This window comes from Microcaecilia unicolor, chromosome 4 (genome assembly GCF_901765095.1).
Source record: "Microcaecilia unicolor chromosome 4, aMicUni1.1, whole genome shotgun sequence".
Taxonomy (NCBI): Eukaryota; Metazoa; Chordata; class Amphibia; order Gymnophiona; family Siphonopidae; genus Microcaecilia; species Microcaecilia unicolor.
The window spans coordinates 22,242,584-22,261,041 of NC_044034.1; the positions used below are offsets into that span (position 1 = coordinate 22,242,584).

An 18,458-nucleotide genomic window follows, 5' to 3' on the forward strand; every position below is an offset into this window, starting at 1 on the left:
TCTTTCCGGAGTCATTTTCAGCCTGTTGTTTTGCATCAAAGTGTGGCTATGATTAATGCACTCCATAAACATTTGATGCCTAGTAGGTTTTGTCTGCTTTTCTGTCTCTGCGTAGACTGCGCTACTTACACGGTTTTGTCAATTTTTCATTGTTCAAATTCTTATCTTGGCTTTCCTGATATCCCATGTGGATTGCTGCAGTGTAATCTATGCCAGCATCTCTTCCTATCAAGCCAAGCGCATGCAGACTCTCCAAAATACAGCCATTAGGCTCCTTTGTCAATCTTGGAATTTCAACCATCCTCAGCCCCCCCCCCCCCCCTCCCCAATTACCTTCGTCTACATTGGCTTCCCTTTCACTGATTTTTATGCACCACTTATAGAATTTACCCTAGTGTCTGGAAAAAATGGGACCCCCCACCCCACAGCATTTTTTACAAAAAATTACACATTTTCTGTATTTTGTTCAAACCGGAATCCGCTAACGCCGTTTACGGTACTATGTAAGCCACATTGAGCCTGCAAAAAGGTGGGAAAATATGGGATACAAATGCAACAAACAAACAAACAAAACTTTTTTATTGCACATTGGTGAATCTGCCTCTCAAGTAGTGATACAGTTGTTATATCTTAACACAGTAACATAGTAAATGAGGGCAGATAAAGACCTGCACGGTCCATCCAGTCTGCCCAACAAGATAAACTCATTTTACATGGTATGTGATACTTTATACCCGAGTTTGATTTGTTCTTGCCATTCTCAGGGCACAGACCGTAGAAGTCTGCCCAGCACTCTTCCTGTACTAAAAGTTCTGAAGCTAACGTTGAAGCCTCTTAAAATTTACACTCCAGCCCATCCATATCTATTGAGTTACGGTCAGGGCATAGACCGTAGAACTCTGCCCATTACTGATTTTGCTTCCTAATTACCGTTGTTGCCATCCAATCTGCGCTAAGATTCCAAGGATCCGTTCCTTCTAAACTGGATTTCTTTGTGCTTATCCCACACATGTTGGAATTCCATTACCGTTTTCATCTCCACCACCTCCCGCGGGAGGGCATTCCATGTATCCACCACCCTATCCATGAAAAAATACTTTCTGACATTACTCCTGCCCCCCCTTCAACCTCAATTCATGTCCTCTAGTTCTACCGCCTTCCCATCTCCAGAAAAGGGTTGTTTGCAGATTAATACCTTTCAAATATTTGAATGTATCCCTCTCGTTTACCACGCACACAGAACATTGGATGAACAGCGTTACTATAGATTTATTATCCTTCTGGCTTGTAATTGTTTTATGCACCCCCTCCCCCTCCCCCAAAATCTCGCCCATAACATCCCCAGGGCATTTGACGGTTCCAGTAGGTATAATCTGCTCTCTTGGAACACAGAGGAAGAACAGCTGGAGAGCGTTGAGCCTGGTTTAAATATTTCCGATTGCAGCATTACTGTCTTCCAGGAAATGCCACCTCTGTGCCTGTAGCAGTCTTCTGTGTGACTGTTCCTGTCATTAACAATATTTTCAGTAGCGGGCATGGAAGGGAGTGGTTTATTTATTATTAATCATTTTTTTTTGAATGAGCACAAATTATTAAGAAACTCCAGACAGCCCAAAACACTGCAGCCAGACTCGTATTTGGAAAAGCGAAAATACGAAAGCGCCAAACCCCTCAGAGAAAAATTACACTGGCTTCCACTAAAAGATCGAATTACATTCAAAACCTGCACCCTCGTTCATAAAATTATTCATGGCGAGGCCCCGATATATATGTTAGACCTCATAGACCTACCAGCGAGGAACACAAAAAGATCATCACGCACATTCTTGAACCTCCGTTACCCCAATTGCAAAGGGCTCGAATACAAATCAATGTATGCATCTAGTTTCTCCTACACCAGCACGCAAATATGGAATGCATTTCCAAATGCCATAAAAGCAACGCACAATTTGACAACCTTCCGGAAACTACTAAAGCCTAACCTGTTCAAAGAGACTTATCATAAAGGTCCTTCATAAATGAACTGACACCAAAACCTTTTACCAAAACAAGTTATGTTAAGTAGTATCATCGATTTTTTTTATTTGTTTACTATAATCACAATGTCATTATTGAATGTTACACATTACCCTTGTCCTCTTATACCTGAAACTAGCCGTTGAGCCCGTTAAAACGGGCTGGTGGGTCGCCGCCCCCCCCCCCCCGAGTTTGCCGCCCCCCTCCCCCCAAGTTCGCCGCCCCCACCGCCCCTCCACCCGGCCCGTCTCTTCGCTATTCAACTTACATCTCCGCAGCAAGCAGAGATCAGCTGAGCTCCCGTCGGCCTTCCTTCTCTGCGTGTGTCCCGCCCTCGTGTGACGTAACGTCAGCGAGGGCGGGAGACAGGCAGGGAAGGAAGGCCAATGGCAGCTCAGCTGATCTGCCTGCTGCGGAGATGTAAGTTGAATAGCGAAGAGACGGCCGGGTGGAGGGGTGGCGGCAGTGGCGACTCCGGGGGGGGGGGGGGGTACCAGTGGTGGCGACCTCGGCGGTTCCCTCCCCTTTGCGCAGTTTCCCTCTCTGTCCCACCCCCCTGTCATCACATATTGACGCGGGGGCGGGACAGACAGGGAAGTCTCTACTGCGCATTTGCGAGTGAGTACGGTCACTCGCCGTTTATATGTTTGATGATCTGTGTATTTATTTACTTCTAATTTATTTTATATCTTCTGCACTTTATTTCTCCTTCCAGAAATGGCGATCGCCATTACGGCATAATGTAAGCCACACTGAGCCTGCAAAGAGGTGGGAAAATGTGGGATACAAATGCAGTAAATAAACTAAATAAATAAAAGTCAGCAGGCTGTGTGAACATTGCCTAAAAAGGCAGTGGCGTTCCGTGGTTGGCTGACACCCGGGGCTGATCGCCGCTGCGCACCCAGCCCCCCCGGATGCAGTGCAATACGGCGCCACCCCCCGGCGTGACACGGCACCCCTCCCCTGACGTGGACCCCCGGCGCAGCGCCTCTCACTCCCCCCCCCCCCGAAAGTCCCCACCTGCCTACCAGCTGAGCTCCGTGCACCCGGCACCTCGAATCTGCAGCGCTGCTGCCTGTAAAAGAAGAAAATTGTCTCGTCGTTAGCCCTTCCCTCACACTGTGTCCCGCCCTCTGATGTAACTTCCTATTTTCTCTAGGGCGGGACACAGTGAGGGAAGGGCCAACGACGAGACAATTTTTTCTTTTACATTCAGCAGCGCTGCAGATTCGAGGTGCCGGGTGCACGGAGCTCAGCTGGTAGGCAGGTGGGGACTGTCGGATGGGGGGGGAAGTGAGAGGTGCTGCGCCGAGGGGGTCCACGCCAGGGGGGGTGCAGTGCCACGCCGGGGGGGGGGGGGGTGGACAGAGCACCTCCCTACCCGTTGACACCCGGGGTGGAGCACCCCCACCACCCTGCCCTTGCTACGCCACTGTAAAAGGGGAGTCTAGTAGCCCTGAGCACTCACTTCTTGAAACATTTCTTAGCCTTACAAATGTATCATGGTTCCCACACGTGCATCCGCCTTTAAAATGATGAAGAAATGTATTAAGAGCTTGTGATGCCAGCCTCAGGATGCTGCCAAGGGCTCTTAGTCTGAGCTTTGCTCCGGAGCTCTGGGAGGGAGGTAGGAAGCCAAAGACTATGCTGCACTGGGCCAGACAGAGCAGAACTTAAAATGTTTTGACACTGTTTGTAATAGCGGTGCTTTTCCTCATTTTCCCAGTTTCACTTTAAAGGCTTGCGAAGATTTTCCTGTGATTGTTCTAAAACAGATCCCTTCCATATCATCAAGCTGATCAATCCATAGACTGGTGGGTTGTGTCCATCTACCAGCAGGTGGAGATAGAGAGCAAACTTTTGCCTCCCTATATGTGGTCATGTGCTGCCGGAAACTCCTCAGTATGTTCTCTATCTCAGCAGGTGGTGGTCACACACAGCAGCAGCTCTGGCTAGGCCTCCAAGCCTAATCCTTAGGTTTTGTTGAGGCCTGGGGTTGAGGGCTCTTTTGAGCAAGTGCAAACCTGGTGGTGCCAGGTCCCTCCTTTTCTCCCCCCTCCCGCTGGCTCCGTTTAAAAAAAAAAAAAAAATTTTAAACGTCTTTAAAGGCGTTTAATTCGACGTTTCTTTAAACGTTCATTGCAGCTACTCACCGGGACACCAGTTCGTTACAGCTCGGAGCGGCAAGCAGGTAATTTTACCTTTTTATAGCGGGCAGGGGGTTCCCCGATTCTTCTCCTCGTGGCATATGGCGTCGGAGGGCGAGGGCGCAAAGGGTCGCTCCCCGGATCGCTGGAGCGCTTCTAGAGGGGATGCGGGGGTTTTACAACCTGATTCGCCCTTGATGGGTGACAGTTTAGTGACCGATGAATGTCCCGGTCGTTCCTCCGGCGTGGCGGTTTTTTCCCGCCATAAACGACCATCCCCCGCTCCTCGCCTCCGCCATCTTGGCCGGCCACGCGGCTCGGACGGCTTCTTCGTGGGCCGCCCTTGAGGTTGGAGACATTAATGCCATGAACGCCCTTAATTTGGGCGACGGCACAAGCGGCTAAAGTTAAGCGCCGTTCTTCCCGCGCGGCTCCTTCGCGGAGTTTCGCGCCGGACGCCATTTTGGATGCGCAGCATGTCTCTCCCCCCGCTATTGCGAGCACCGGTTGAGAGTGCGTCTAGGGCTGTTGCCCAGGCTGCGGAAGTGCACAGTCTGGGGGGTTTCTCCCCCGAGTTTGTTTTGCTGCTGCATCAGGCTTTCCTCATGCAAAACGCTGCCCCTGCTCCCTCTTCTGATAAAGAGGTTGAGGTTCCCAGAGGTAAACGCCCTCGGGTTGATTTCCAGGCCTTGGAGGACTTTGTCTCCTCCGATGTAGATGAGGGCAGCGTGTCTGAGGTCTCCCAACGGTCCTTTGCGGATTCCTTGGAGGAGATAGATCCCCGCTCGGATGGAGCGGATGACCCCTCTGCAGCGCGGCTTTTTAGCCCAGAGGATTTGCCCAACCTGTTTTTACAGGCCATGGACACTTTGAAGATTTCCTCTCCGGAGGACGTCTCTCCCTCAGCCCCTGTTGGCTCTGCCATTATGCTGGGGACGAAGCGCCTGCCTAGATCCTTCCACGTGCATGATGCCATGCACACCTTAATTGCGGCTCAATGGGATGTCCCGGAAACGAGCCTTAAAGTGGCTAGGGCTATGTCCCGCCTCTATCCTTTGGCTGTGAGTGAACGTGAGGCCTATCTGTGGCCTACCGTGGATTCTTTAATCACTGCGGTGACTAAGAAAACGGCGTTGCCGGTGGAAGGTGGCACGGCCCTAAAGGACGCCCAAGACAGAAGATTGGAGGAGGCCTTAAGGTCGTCCTTTGAGGCAGCTGCTTTAAGTTTGCAGGCCTCAGTTTGCGGCTCCTATGTGGCCAGGGCGTGCCTGACTATGGTGCAGCGGGCTTCCCCCTCGGATCTTTCCTTGAGGGCTGATTGGCCGGCCCTGGAATCGGGCTTAGCCTATTTGGCAGACTTGCTGTATGATGTCTTGAGAGCCTCAGCTAAAGGCATGGCTCAGACAGTCTCTGCGCGGCGGTGGCTTTGGCTGAAACATTGGTCTGCTGACCACGCCTCTAAATCCCGCCTGGCTAGATTGCCTTTTAAAGGCAAGCTGCTCTTTGGGGTCGAGCTGGACAAAATCGTGACCGATCTCGGCACGTCTAAGGGCAAGAAATTACCAGAGGTCAGGGCTCGGGCTAGTACTCGTCCCGGTACCTCCAGAGGACGGTTGCTGGAAGCCCGTCGGTACCGCCCGGGCAAGTCGGGTTCCTCTGCCCCCTCTTCCTTCAAGAGGAATTTCTCCCCCAAGCAGCATTCCTTTCGCAGAGACCGCCGTCCCGGAGGTGCTCCCTCCGGTCCTCCCCCAGGGTCTCGTACCCAATGACGGGGCCTTGGTCCACGCCCCAGTGCAGATTGGAGGACGGCTGTCCTCGTTTCTGGGCGAGTGGACCACTATAACTTCAGACGCGTGGGTGCTGGAAGTCATCAGAGACGGCTACAAGCTAGAGTTCTGCCAACCCTTAAGAGACGGGTTTGTACTCTCTCCCTGCAAGTCTCCGTCAAGCTGTGGCAGTGCAGCAGACCTTGGACAACCTGATCCGCCTGGGTGCGGTCGTTCCGGTGCCAAAAAATCAGATTGGCAAGGGACGTTACTCCATTTACTTTGTGGTTCCAAAGAAAGGAGGTTCTGTCCGGCCTATCCTCGACCTCAAAGGGGTCAATCGGGCCTGGAAAGTGAGGCACTTTCGCATGGAGACTCTCCGCTCTGTTATAGCGGCAGTGAAGGCAGGAGAGTTCTTGGCTTCCTTGGACATCAAGGAAGCGTACCTGCATATTCCCATCTGGCCTCCTCTCCAACGCTTTCTGCGTTTTACAGTCCTGAGACGACACTTCCAGTTCAGAGCCCTCCCTTTCGGGTTGGCTACTGCTCCGCGGACCTTTTCCAAAGTAATGGGGGTCATAGCGGCCTTCCTGCTAAAGGAAGGAGTACAAGTCCATCCTTATCTGGACGACTGGTTGATCCGAGCCCCCTCTTATGCAGAGTGCGGCAAAGCTATGGACCGGGTAGTTGCTCTTGTGAGCTCCCTGGGATGGATCATCAACTGGAAGAAGAGCCAGCTGCGCCCAACTCAGTCCCTGGAGTATCTGGGAGTTCGATTCGACACCCAAGTGGGCAGAGTGTTCCTGCCAGACAATCGGATTGTCAAGCTTCAGGCTCAGGTGGACTAGTTCCTAGTAGCCTCTCCTATTCGGGCTTGGGACTACGTGCAGCTGTTGGGCTCTATGACGGCCACGATGGAAGTAGTGCCCTGGGCCAGGGCTCATATGAGACCACTACAGCTATCTCTGCTGCTGCGCTGGACTCCGATGTCGGAGGATTATGCTGTGCGCCTTCCCATGGACCCAGCAGTGCGCAAGGCGCTGAGCTGGTGGACGCAGACAGACAAGTTGTCTGCAGGATTGCCTCTGGTGACCCCGGAGTGGATTGTCGTCACGACAGACGCCTCTTTGATGGGCTGGGGAGCCCACTGCTTGGGAAGGACAGCGCAGGGGCTCTAGTCTCCTGCAGAGGCAAGTGGTCTATCAACCTCCTGGAACTCAGAGCCATTCGGTTGGTGTTATTGGAGTTCATCCCGGTACTGGTGTTGTAGCCTGTACGGGTTCTGTCGGACAATGCCACGGCTGTGGCCTATATCAACCGCCAGGGAGGTACCAAGAGCGCCCCTCTAGCCAAGGAGGCTATGAGTCTTTGCCAGTGGGCGGAAGCGAACCTGGAGCAGCTTTCAGCGGCCCACATTGCCGGAGTCATGAATGTCAAGGCGGACTTTCTCAGTCGCCATACCTTGGAGCCCGGAGAGTGGCAACTATCTGCTCAGGCGTTCTTGGACATCACGAAGCGCTGGGGCCAGCCGAGCCTAGATCTGATGGCGTCATTGGCCAATTGCCAAGTGCCGCGCTTTTTCAGCAGAGGACGGGACCCTCGATCCCTGGGAGTAGATGCTCTTCTCCAACAGTGGCCGACACAAGAGCTCCTCTATGTGTTCCCGCCCTGGCCCATGTTGGGCAGGGTGCTAGACCGGGTGGCAAAGCATCCCGGCAGGGTAATCCTGGTGGGTCCGGATTGGCCCAGACGTCCCTGGTATGCGGACTTGATCAGGCTCTCAGTCGACGATCCTCTGCGGCTGTCAGTGGAGCAGGGCCGGTTACATCAGGGTCCCGTGGTGATGGAGGATCCCTCTCCCTTTGGTCTTACGGCCTGGCTATTGAGCGGCAGCGTCTGAGGAAGAAGGGCTTCTCAGACAAGGTCATCGCCACTATGCTGAGAGCGAGGAAACGCTCTACTTCTACTGCTTACGCCAGGGTTTGGCGTATCTTTGCAGCATGGTGTGAAGCAGGCTCACTTTCTCCCTTCACTGCTCCAATTTCTTCAGTGTTGGCGTTCCTGCAAGAAGGTCTGGAGAAAGGCCTGTCGCTCAGTTCCCTTAAAGTCCAGGTAGCGGCTCTGGCTTGCTTCAGGGGCCGCCTGAAGGGTGCTTCCCTGGCTTCGCAGCCAGATGTGGTGCGCTTTCTCAAGGGAGTTAATCACCTGCGCCCTCCTCTGCACTCAGTGGTGCCTGCGTGGAATCTCAACCTGGTGCTAAGAGCATTGCAGAAGCCACCTTTTGAACCCTTGTCGAGGGCATCTCTGAAAGACCTGACGTTGAAAGCAGTCTTTTTGGTGGCTATCACTTCAGCCAGAAGAGTTTCCGAGCTCCAGGCGCTCTCATGTCGAGAGCCTTTTCTGCAGTTCACTGAGGCAGGAGTGACTATTCGCACAGTGCCTTCCTTCCTGCCCAAGATTGTTTCTCGCTTCCATGTGAATCAGCAGCTCTGTCTCCCTTCCTTTCGTAGGGAGGACTACCCAGAGGAGTACTCTGCTCTTAAATATCTGGATGTGAGACGAGTCATCTTCAGATACTTGGAAGTGACCAATGATTTCCGGAAATCGGATCATCTGTTTGTCCTGTTTGCAGGTCCTCGTAAGGGTCTGCAGGCTGCTAAGCCTACAGTGGCAAGATGGGTCAAGGAAGCCATTGCAGCGGCTTATGTGGCCGCGGGGAAGGTGCCGCCTATCCAGCTGAAGGCTCACTCCACGAGAGCTCAGGCGGCCTCGATGGCAGAGGCCGGATCCGTCTCCTTGGAAGAGATATGCAAGGCGGCAACTTGGGCTTCGGCTCATACATTCTCCAAGCATTACCGTTTGACTGTGGCTGCACGGGCGGAGGCCCGGTTTGGAGCTTCAGTGTTGAGGTCAGGGATTTCAATGTCCCGCCCTGGGTGAGTACTGCTTCGGTACATCCCACCAGTCTATGGATTGATCAGCTTGATGATATGGAAGGTAAAATTATGTATAATCATACCTGATAATTTTCTTTCCATTAATCATAGCTGATCAATCCATAGCCCCTCCCAGATATCTGTTCTATTTTTATTCTGGTTGCATTTCAGGTTCAAGTTTAGTCTTCAGTTATTTCAGAAAGACTTCGTGTTCAAGTTCTTTCACTTGGATTCTTCAAGAGTTGAGACGAGTTTGTGTTACAGTGAGCTGCTGCATTCCTCTCCCCTCCGTTTTACGGGGCTGGATTGAGACATAAATTCTGCCGGCACTCCCTCCCGCTTCGTGCGGCTGTAGGGCAGCTTTGTACCCCTCCCGCTTCGGCGGTGTTAGGGTCAGTCAGCTCCTCCCGCGGTTGCGGTTGCAGGATAAGCCAGATCCCTCCGCATCGGCGGGTGTGGTGTCCCTCCCCCGCTCCGCGGGGATGAGCTGGACGGATTCCCCTCCCCCACTTGTGTGGGGATGAGCTGGGTTAATTCCCCTCCCCCGTTTCGGCGGTGGTGAGCTGGGCAGAGTGTCCCTTCGTGGGTGTAATTCTCTAAGTGCTGAGTCCTGCGGATGGAGCTTTGATATCGACATACTGAGGAGTTTCCGGCAGCACATGACCACATATAGGGAGGCAAAAGTTTGCTCTCTATCTCCACCTGCTGGTAGATGGACACAACCCACCAGTCTATGGATTGATCAGCTATGATTAATGGAAAGAAAATTATCAGGTATGATTATACATAATTTTACCTTAGTCACTGAGGTAGCAACGTTCAAGCCATCAACGTGATATATTAAGGTGAATGATGGACATGCCTGTGACGTGTGCATGCGGAAGGCATGGCTGAGCCAGAAAACAGATGCAAAGAAAAAAAAAAAAAGAACACAGACATGGTATAATTTGCTATTTCATGGAAAGGGGGGATGGGATTTGATATACCGCCTTTCTGTGATTACATTCAAAGCAGTTTACATAGTAACATAGTAGATGACGGCAGAAAAAGACCTGCACGGTCCATCCAGTCTGCCCAAGAAGATAAATTCATATGTGCTACTTTTTTATTTGTACTGTCCTCTTCAGTGCACAGACCCTATAAGTCTGCCCAGCACTATCCCTGCCTCCCACCACCGGCTCTGGCACAGACCGTATAAGTCTGCCCAGCACTAGTCCCGCCTCCCAACCACCCAACCAGTTTACATATTATATTACTATCTTACTTTATAGTTCATAATATTCTCCTTACTGAATATAACAATTGTAATTCTGTTTAATACGTAAGCCACATTGTACCTGCTTCTGTGGGAAAGTGCGGGGTGTAAATGTAATAAATAACTTGTTTTCTACTTGGGGCAATGGAGGGTTAAGCGACTTTCCCAGAGTCTCAAGAAGCTGCAGAGGGAATTGAACCAGGTTCTTACTGTGTCTGTGCTGACTGTTGAAATTTTAAGTATTTATTTATTTGCTGCATTTGTATCCCACATTTTTCCACCTATTTGTAGGCTCAATGTGGCTTACATTGCTCCGACATGGCGATCGCCATTCCAGAGTGAGAGATACAAGTGGTATTACATAAAGATCATGAGTGACATATTCACACCTCAGTTATTGGCAAGTAAAGAGCTGTCGGCTCATTCAGTTTCTCCGATTGCCCCGCTGGTCTAGTAGACCCTAATTAACCTCTGGGCATCTCCCTCCATGGCCATCACCAACGCCACCACATGCTATGCTTTTGCTACCGTTCTGGTTTGCATCACCTCTGTAAATAGGTTATTCTGGGTACCCAGCACTCTGTCACAGTCTTACCGTGACTTCCGGACTGGGCACATCATGGCCGCCGGGCAGTGAGTAGAGCCTGTCCTCTGGCATCTGTGACAGCATCATCAAGTCCCGCAGAGGTGAGCGCCAGCGTGCACGCCCTGCAGTGATGTCAGACGTGGGATCCCGCTGGCGGAACATTTAAACCCCAATGACTCTGGCTTTGGCATTTTTGTGTGTTTAGCCACCCTTGGTGCCTTCCTGGTTCTGTGGGTCCTGAGACGTCCCCCTCTGCAGTTTCTGTGTGAGTGGGTTCCAGCTACGCTATTTGCCTTCTTCCTGTGTGGGATCCTGTGAAGCCACAAGCTTCTGTGTGTCTGTGAGTGGGTTCCTGAGAAGCTGTCAGCTTCTGTCTCTATGTGAGGGGGTTCCTGAGAAGCCGTCAGCTTCTGTCTCTATGTGAGGGGGTTCCTGAGAAGCCGCCAGCTTCTGTCTCTATGTGAGGGGGTTCCTGAGAAGCCGTCAGCTTCTGTCTCTATGTGAGTGGGTTCCTGAGAAGCCGCAAGCTTCTGTCTCTATGTGAGGGGGTTCCTGAGAAGCCGTCAGCTTCTGTCTCTATGTGAGTGGGTTCCTGAGAAGCCGCAAGCTTCTGTCTCTATGTGAGGGGGTTCCTGAGAAGCCGTCATCTTCTGTCTCTATGTGAGTGGGTTCCTGAGAAGCCGCCAGCTTCTGTCTCTATGTGAGGGGGTTCCTGAGAAGCCGTCAGCTTCTGTCTCTATGTGAGGGGGTTCCTGAGAAGCTGTCAGCTTCTGTCTCTATGTGAGTGGGTTCCTGAGAAGCCGCCAGCTTCTGTCTCTATGTGAGGGGGTTCCTGAGAAGCCGTCAGCTTCTGTCTCTATGTGAGTGGGTTCCTGAGAAGCCACCAGCTTCTGTCTCTTATGTGAGTGGGTTCCTGAGAAGCCGCCAGCTTCTGTCTTTATGTGAGTTGGTTCCTGTCCACGAGTCACTGGTGCCTATCTCCTCATCCTGCCTCTATACGTCTGCCTCCTGCTCACCCGTCTCCTGATCTACTGAGGCATAGCTGCTTACTTGGCCTGCTGGCCTGAGATCAGTCTATCGTAGTTCGAACCAAGGGGTCACAACCCAAAAATCAAAACACTCTCCCAGCAAAATAGCTCCTCACAGCTTCGGGAGATCAGAGCTTGACTTTTAAAGGTGCTGTACTTTAATCATTGGTTGTAGCAGGCTGAGGGTAATTATTCAGAAGCATTTCTGCCAGTATGACTTGTTAAAAAATTGTCTATATGATGTATCTGCAGTCTTGTACACTAAACCCCATAATGTTATGAAAGTCACCAAAAATTGCATGCGAATTTGGGCATGCACTCAATTTGTGTGCGAGATTTAATTGAATAACGAACTATTTAGCGCCAGTAATTGACTTTTTAACAAGCGATTATTGGCACTAATTCGATTTAATTGGCATTTACATGTGCAAAATTTAGGTGCAGGATCAGCACTTAAAATTTACGTGGGATCTGCAAAAATGGGACACAGAAATGCGAGGGTCATGGGCGTAGCGGGGGGGGGGGGCGCGTCCCTAAAATTAATGCACGTTGTTATAGAATAACAGGGGTATGCACCTAACGTGGGCGTGTACATTCACGCCACATTTCAGTTGGTGCAAATGGCCACGTCTAAAGTTAGGCCAGATTCCTGGGTGTAAGTGGCATTCTATAGACCACGCCTAACTTTAAGTGTGGCTTATAGAATAGCGCTTTTTTTTTTTGCGCCATAAATAGAATCTAGCCCTAAGGGATAATTCTATAACTGATCACCAGTTGGGCACTTAGGCGCAGCATGCTGAGCACTCATTCTGTAGTGCCATCTGGGCACCAAGATTATGTAAATAGAATACTAGTGTAGGCTTTTAAAGCCAAGATTATCGCCTCTCCAGCTTGTGCAAATTGTGATTCTGAAGTGGGTACCTGGTTTCATGTCTTCTGGGCTTGTCTGCAGATCGTTAGTTTTTGGGTGGTGATATCAAATTATCTAGGCAGATTATTGAACTCTTGACTCATCCTTTCTTTTGCAACCATTGTGAGGGTGACTTGGGGGTGCGGGGTAAAGGCTCTAAGTTGTTTATACGGAAGGCAGCTTTGGTGGGAAGAAATGCATTCTTCAGCAGTGGGTTGCTTCGGAGGGTCCCTCTCACTGGCATTGGAGAAACCAGCTCCAAACTCACATGCTGTGGGAGGCTAGAGAAGCTCACCTTACCTATAAGTGTTGTACACATTTCCTAGCGATATGGTCAGCTTATGTCCAATCTCTGAGCCCTAGAGTTTGGAATTTTGGTTTTGAATAAACTACACCTTCCTCCTACTTGATATAATTATGGTGGTAGTATCTCCCCTCTGGTCACGGCCCTTTAGAATCTTAGCTGGGGGGTGGGGGGTTTGGGGAGGGAGGGAGGAGGAGGAGGAGGTGTGGGTGGAATTGGGACTTATATGCTAATATGTCACAGCCATACTTTGCCCCCCCAAATGGAACAGTCAGACTACGCCTATGGGTAGCACTCATTAGAACAGACAGAACAAAACATCAAACGTGATAACTTAAAAACAATTCTTGCAGCGACTGGCAGCTGATGAACTTTGGAATAGCACATTGACAAATGATCAAAACGTTTTAAAGAGGAAATCAACCGTTACTAAAGTGCGTTACATTTTTGCACTTAGCGTTCCTTAACAACAGAAATCATTGCGTGTTAAGCGTAAAGGCTGCGTGCTAATTGTTGGGGATGCGCCCCGCATATCCTCTGGAATTAACACATGGGTATGTCCATTAACACGCCTAGAAGCTGGTCACAATTAGCGTGACTGCACAAATGAAAGCTGGAACACGTCAAGTACCACGCGCTCAGCGCATTATGCAGTCCCCGCCAATTCTCCACTCATGACCTGCCTGGTTCCTGCTCCCCCTATCACGATATGCAGTTAATGCGTGAATCAGTATGTGCAATCAGTCATGCCACTGCAGTAACTGTTAACATGCCTTAATTCAGGCGTTAACAGTTTAATACACTTTAGTAAAAGACCTCCTTACTGCTCAATTCTCGAGTTTTCTTTTGTGTCTTCTGCTCCCACCTCCTGTGGGGTGCATTCATTTGTGTCTGTTGTGAACCCTTTGCCACTCATTGGGTGATGATCCTTAATCCTGTCTTTTTTGCTGCTCTTTTTCAGTTTTCTAAGGACATTCTGGTGGATATCTATTCTGCTTATATTGACAATTTCCTCAATGCCAAAGATGCCATCAGGATAGCCAAGGAAGCCAGGCCCGCCTTCCTGAAATTCCTGGAGGTACGTTGTGACAATGGGTGAAGAAGTTGGTTTATCTGGTGGTGAGAGATAATGGCTCTACTACTACTACTACTACTTAACATTTCTAAAGCGCTACTAGGGTTACGCAGCGCTGTACAATTTAACATAGAGGGACGGTCCCTGTCAAAGAGCTTACAATCTAAGAGACAAGTGAACGGTCAGTCCGATAGGGGCAGTCAAATTGGGGCAGTCTGGATTTCCTGAAAGAGTTAGGTGCCGAACGCAGCATTGAAGAGGTGGGCTTTAATCAAAGACTTGAAGATGGGCAGGGAGGGGGCTTGGCGTAAGGGCTCAGGAAGGTTGTTCCAAGCATAGGGTGAGGCGAGGCAGAATGAGCGGAGCCTGGAGTTGGAGGTGGTGGAGAAGGGTACAGAGAGGAGGGATTTGTCCTGTGAACGGAGGTTACGGGCGGGAACGTAAGGGGAGATGAGGGTAGAAAGGTAGTGAGGGGCCGCAGACTGAGTGCATTTGTAGGCTCTGTTAGAAGCAACACGGCAGAGGGTGGTGCTGTGACCGATGGACTTTTAGTAAAATGACAAACCCTTCTCTTTCTCTTTGAGTTTTAATTTCCCACTGTTTGGAAATGGTTCGCTGTGTGTCGTAGTTGTCCCAGATAATCGTTTATTTATTGAAAACTTTGCTGTACCGCTTTTCAATATCACTCTGCAAAACAGTTACCAATAGTAAACGGAGAGATCGCAACAGCTGACAAACAGCAAAAGAGAAGAAATTAAGTTCAGTCAGGTAGAGAACAATGAGGATAATGAAAGAGATGAGAGGCACAATGAAAGATACTGTATGTCGGTAGGAAAACCTCTGCTAACTCCAGGCTCCGTTCCTTTTATCTTGGGAGAGTAGTGGGAGCTAAGGCCACTGCCTGACAGGCTTCTACGGTCCGTGTCCTGCAAATAGCAAAAGATGGAAGAAAATTCAGCAATTTCAACATTGGGAAAACCAAGGCCGATGCCAGACAGACTTCTACAGTGTGTGTCCCACAAGTGGGAGAAGGCAAGAGAAGTTTTGGTGACTCCAGTGGTGTAGATTACTTTATTGTCATGTGCTTTGAATGAGGGAGCTGCAAGGAGGTTTGATTGACAGGAGACAGCGTTGCTTTGCAAGGCTGAAGCCGTGTACTCCCAAGGAGGTTTTATTACTTTCCTATGCAGCCTCCACCATCTTGATACACTCAAATACTTTACTTTGTATGACGGCAAGCTCTGCCTACAGGCTTCAGACCAGATAACGGGCCAAGCACGCTCCCGCCGTCTCCTGCTAATTAAACCTCCTTGGGGTGCTCTGCAGCTTAGGGTGGAGGGGAAGACATCTTGGCCGGTAAGTTTGAATACTCACAATCCCCTAGGGAGTACCACTTTTAGTACAGTCCCGTTTCAGATGCTGTCTGTTAAGGATATCCTCCAAAGAGAGATGGGAAGGACTGTTAGGATGTTGAGTTTTTAGGAGGATACAGCGAAGGGTTGGAAGCAGGTGTCGAAAATGATACGAGTCTAACTAGGAGAGTTGAAGAGTTGGCCATTGAGAGAATGGATTGGATACCTCTTCCAAGAGTAGTTCTTACCAAACATTGTTGATTGGTTATTATAAACCAGGAAACTACAGACTGGATTTCTTTAACTTGTCTGACATTATCAACATCCTTAGAGAGAGGAGCAAATTCTCTGCAATGACTGTTCTGTCGTGGGCACAGAACAAAATCATCTTTGCTTTGCCTTTAATTCTGGAAATGTACAAACTCTTGTTGTGTATTTAGCCCTTCAGTGATAACTTCTGGATCTTGATAACTTTTCTTCCAGCAATGCACGAGGGAAAACAAGGAAAAGCAAGATCTGTCTGATTTGATGATCAAACCTGTGCAGAGGATTCCACGCTATGAACTAATTGTCAAGGTAAGTGTAAAGCAGCCCTGGATTAACCATTAATCAAACTAAGAACCTGATAAGGGCACCAAAAGAAGGGGGAGGGGGGAAGATCATGCCCCTAACTCTTTCACTGCTGTCTGCCACACCCATTATCCAACAAGAATTTCAGTGTTTTTCTAATCATTATAAATATATATGGTATTTTGTTTCATGCAATAATGATATTTCTCAGCATGTATTGAGTCTTACCTCCCTGCTTACTAAGCCATGCTGGTGGTGCATAAATGCCGACACAACCCATTCACTTTGATTGGGCTGTGTCTGCATCAGGGGCGTAGCCAGACTTTGGCGGGAAGGGGGTCCAGAGCCCGAGGTGAGGGGCACATTTTAGCCCCCCCCGCCATTGCAAACCCCCGGCGCCGTCGACCCCCCCCCCCCACCATTGCCAACTCGCTGCCGCCACCACCACCACCAACAACTTTGACCCCCCCCGCCGCCGACCCTCTCGACCCCCCCTCCTGCTGCCAAACCGCCGCCATTGCCTACCTTTGCTGGCAGGGGACCCCAATCCCCACCAGCTGAGGTCCTCTTCTTCCTTCATTCTGTTTCTGTGAGTCTGACGTCCTGCACAGTCAGAAACAGAACGAAGCCTTGCGCGGGAAGAAGAGGACCTCGGCTGGTGGGGGTTGGGGGTCCCAAGCCAGCAAAGGTAGGCGATGGCGATGGCGGGTTGGCGGCGGGGGGGGGGGGGGGTGTCGAGAGGGTCGTCGGCAGGGGGGTCCAGGGCCAAATCTACGGGGGCCTAGGCCCCCGTGGCCCCACGTAGCTATGCCACTGGTCGGCATTGCCACGTGGCAGCCACTGGCTTGGCTTAGTAAACAGGGAGGGTTAATGTCTTGTGCAGGACGTCAAACTCACAGAAACAGAAGCCTGCACAGCCACGTTGCTGATCTGCAAGGGCAGGCTTCTACATGGAATGTTCTTCAGCGCTGGTCTCCAGCGCGTTGTTGATCTGGATTCTGTTTCTGTGAGTCCTGACGTCCTGCACGTAGGAACATGCAGGACATCAGAGAAACAGAATCCAGATCGGCGAATGTGCCGAACTCAGAGACCGGCGCTGAAGGGGACTTCGGCTGGCGGGGGTTGGGGACCCCCGTCAGCAAAGGTACCTGGCGGTGGAGTGGAGGGTTGGCGGCGGCTGGAGTGGGGGATCGAAATGGACGAGGTAGGGGCGGCTGTGCCGGGGGGGGGGGGGGGGGGCAAAAGTGGCAGGGGGGTCGGCGGCACCGGGGGTGGGGGCTAAAATGTGCCCCCTCACCTCGGGCTCTGGACCCCCCTCCCGCCGAAGTCTGGCTACGCCCCTGCTGTCAATATGTCCACCTACTGGTGTAGACACACTGAGGCCCCCCCATCCGCTGCCGACTGCAGTCAGCACCGAGCCTGGATATTCAGTGCTGGGCAATTCCCGGTGACTGGCATTGAATATCCGGTTTATTTTTCCCAGTTCCAACTTAACCGACCAAGCTGATATTGGTTTTCATGGCTTTTGGTAATGCGTTCCACAATTGGGTGCTGATGTAGGAAAAGTTGGATGCGTAGGTTGATTTGTATTTGAGTCCTTTGCAGCATGGGTATTGTTTGGGATTCTGTAATCTTTCTACTATTTTGGGTTTCTGCCAGGTACTTGTGACCTGGTTTCAGTGGCGTACCAAGGGAGGGGGGGCGGTGGGGGCGGTCCGCCCCGGGTGCACGCCGCTGGAGGGTGCCGCGGCGCGTGCCTGCTCCGAGTTCGCTAAACTTCTTTGCTCGTTCGCTGCAGCTCCCTCTGCCCCGGGACAGGTTACTTCCTGTTCCGGGGTAGAGGGAGCTGTAGCGAATGAGCAAAGAAGTTTAGCGAACTCAGAGCAGGCGTGCGCCGCGGCACCCCCCCCCCCCCAGCAGCGTGCACCCGGGGGGGGGTGTAATTTCGCCGGAGGGGGGGAAGGTGTAATTTAGTGGGGGGGGGGGGGGGGGGGGGGGGCGCATCGGCGCTCCACCCCGGGTGCCATCCAGGCAAGGAACGCCACTGCCTGGTTTGACTGCTGTTGGAAGCAGGAAACTGGGCTAGATGGACCATTGGTTTGACCCAATATGGCTACTCTTATATCCTTGTTAAATGGCAATTATTGGCGCTGATTGGCTTGTTAACTAATTAAGTTGCATGTGCAAATACAGAATACGACTGAATTTTCCTCCAAAATCACTATGCTCATATCAGCCCTCTCCTGAAGTCACTTCACTGGCTCCCTATCCGTTTCCGTATACAATTCAAGCTCCTCTTATTGACCTATAAGTGCATTCACTCTGCAGCCCCTCACTGCCTTTCCACCCTCATCGCTCCCTACACTTCTTCCCAGGAACTCCGTTCACTAGGTAAATCTCTCGTAACTGCACCCTTCTCCTCCACCGCTAACTCCAGACTCCGTTCCTTTGATCTTGCTGCACCTTATGCCTGAAATAGACTTCCTGAGCCGCTACGTCAAGCTCCATCTCTG

The 18,458-nt window shown here is 51.0% G+C and overlaps 1 protein-coding gene across 1 annotated transcript in view; it reads left to right on the plus strand.

Annotated features, from left to right (window-relative positions):
- The window catches only part of ARHGEF17 (Rho guanine nucleotide exchange factor 17), a 555,625-nt gene that overhangs the window by 423,086 nt on the left and 114,081 nt on the right, over positions 1–18,458 (plus strand). The window contains exons 4-5 of the mRNA XM_030200028.1: positions 13,910–14,026; positions 15,859–15,951. Coding sequence (XP_030055888.1) covers positions 13,910–14,026; positions 15,859–15,951 — 210 coding nt within the window. The remainder of the gene's footprint in view (positions 1–13,909; positions 14,027–15,858; positions 15,952–18,458) is intronic.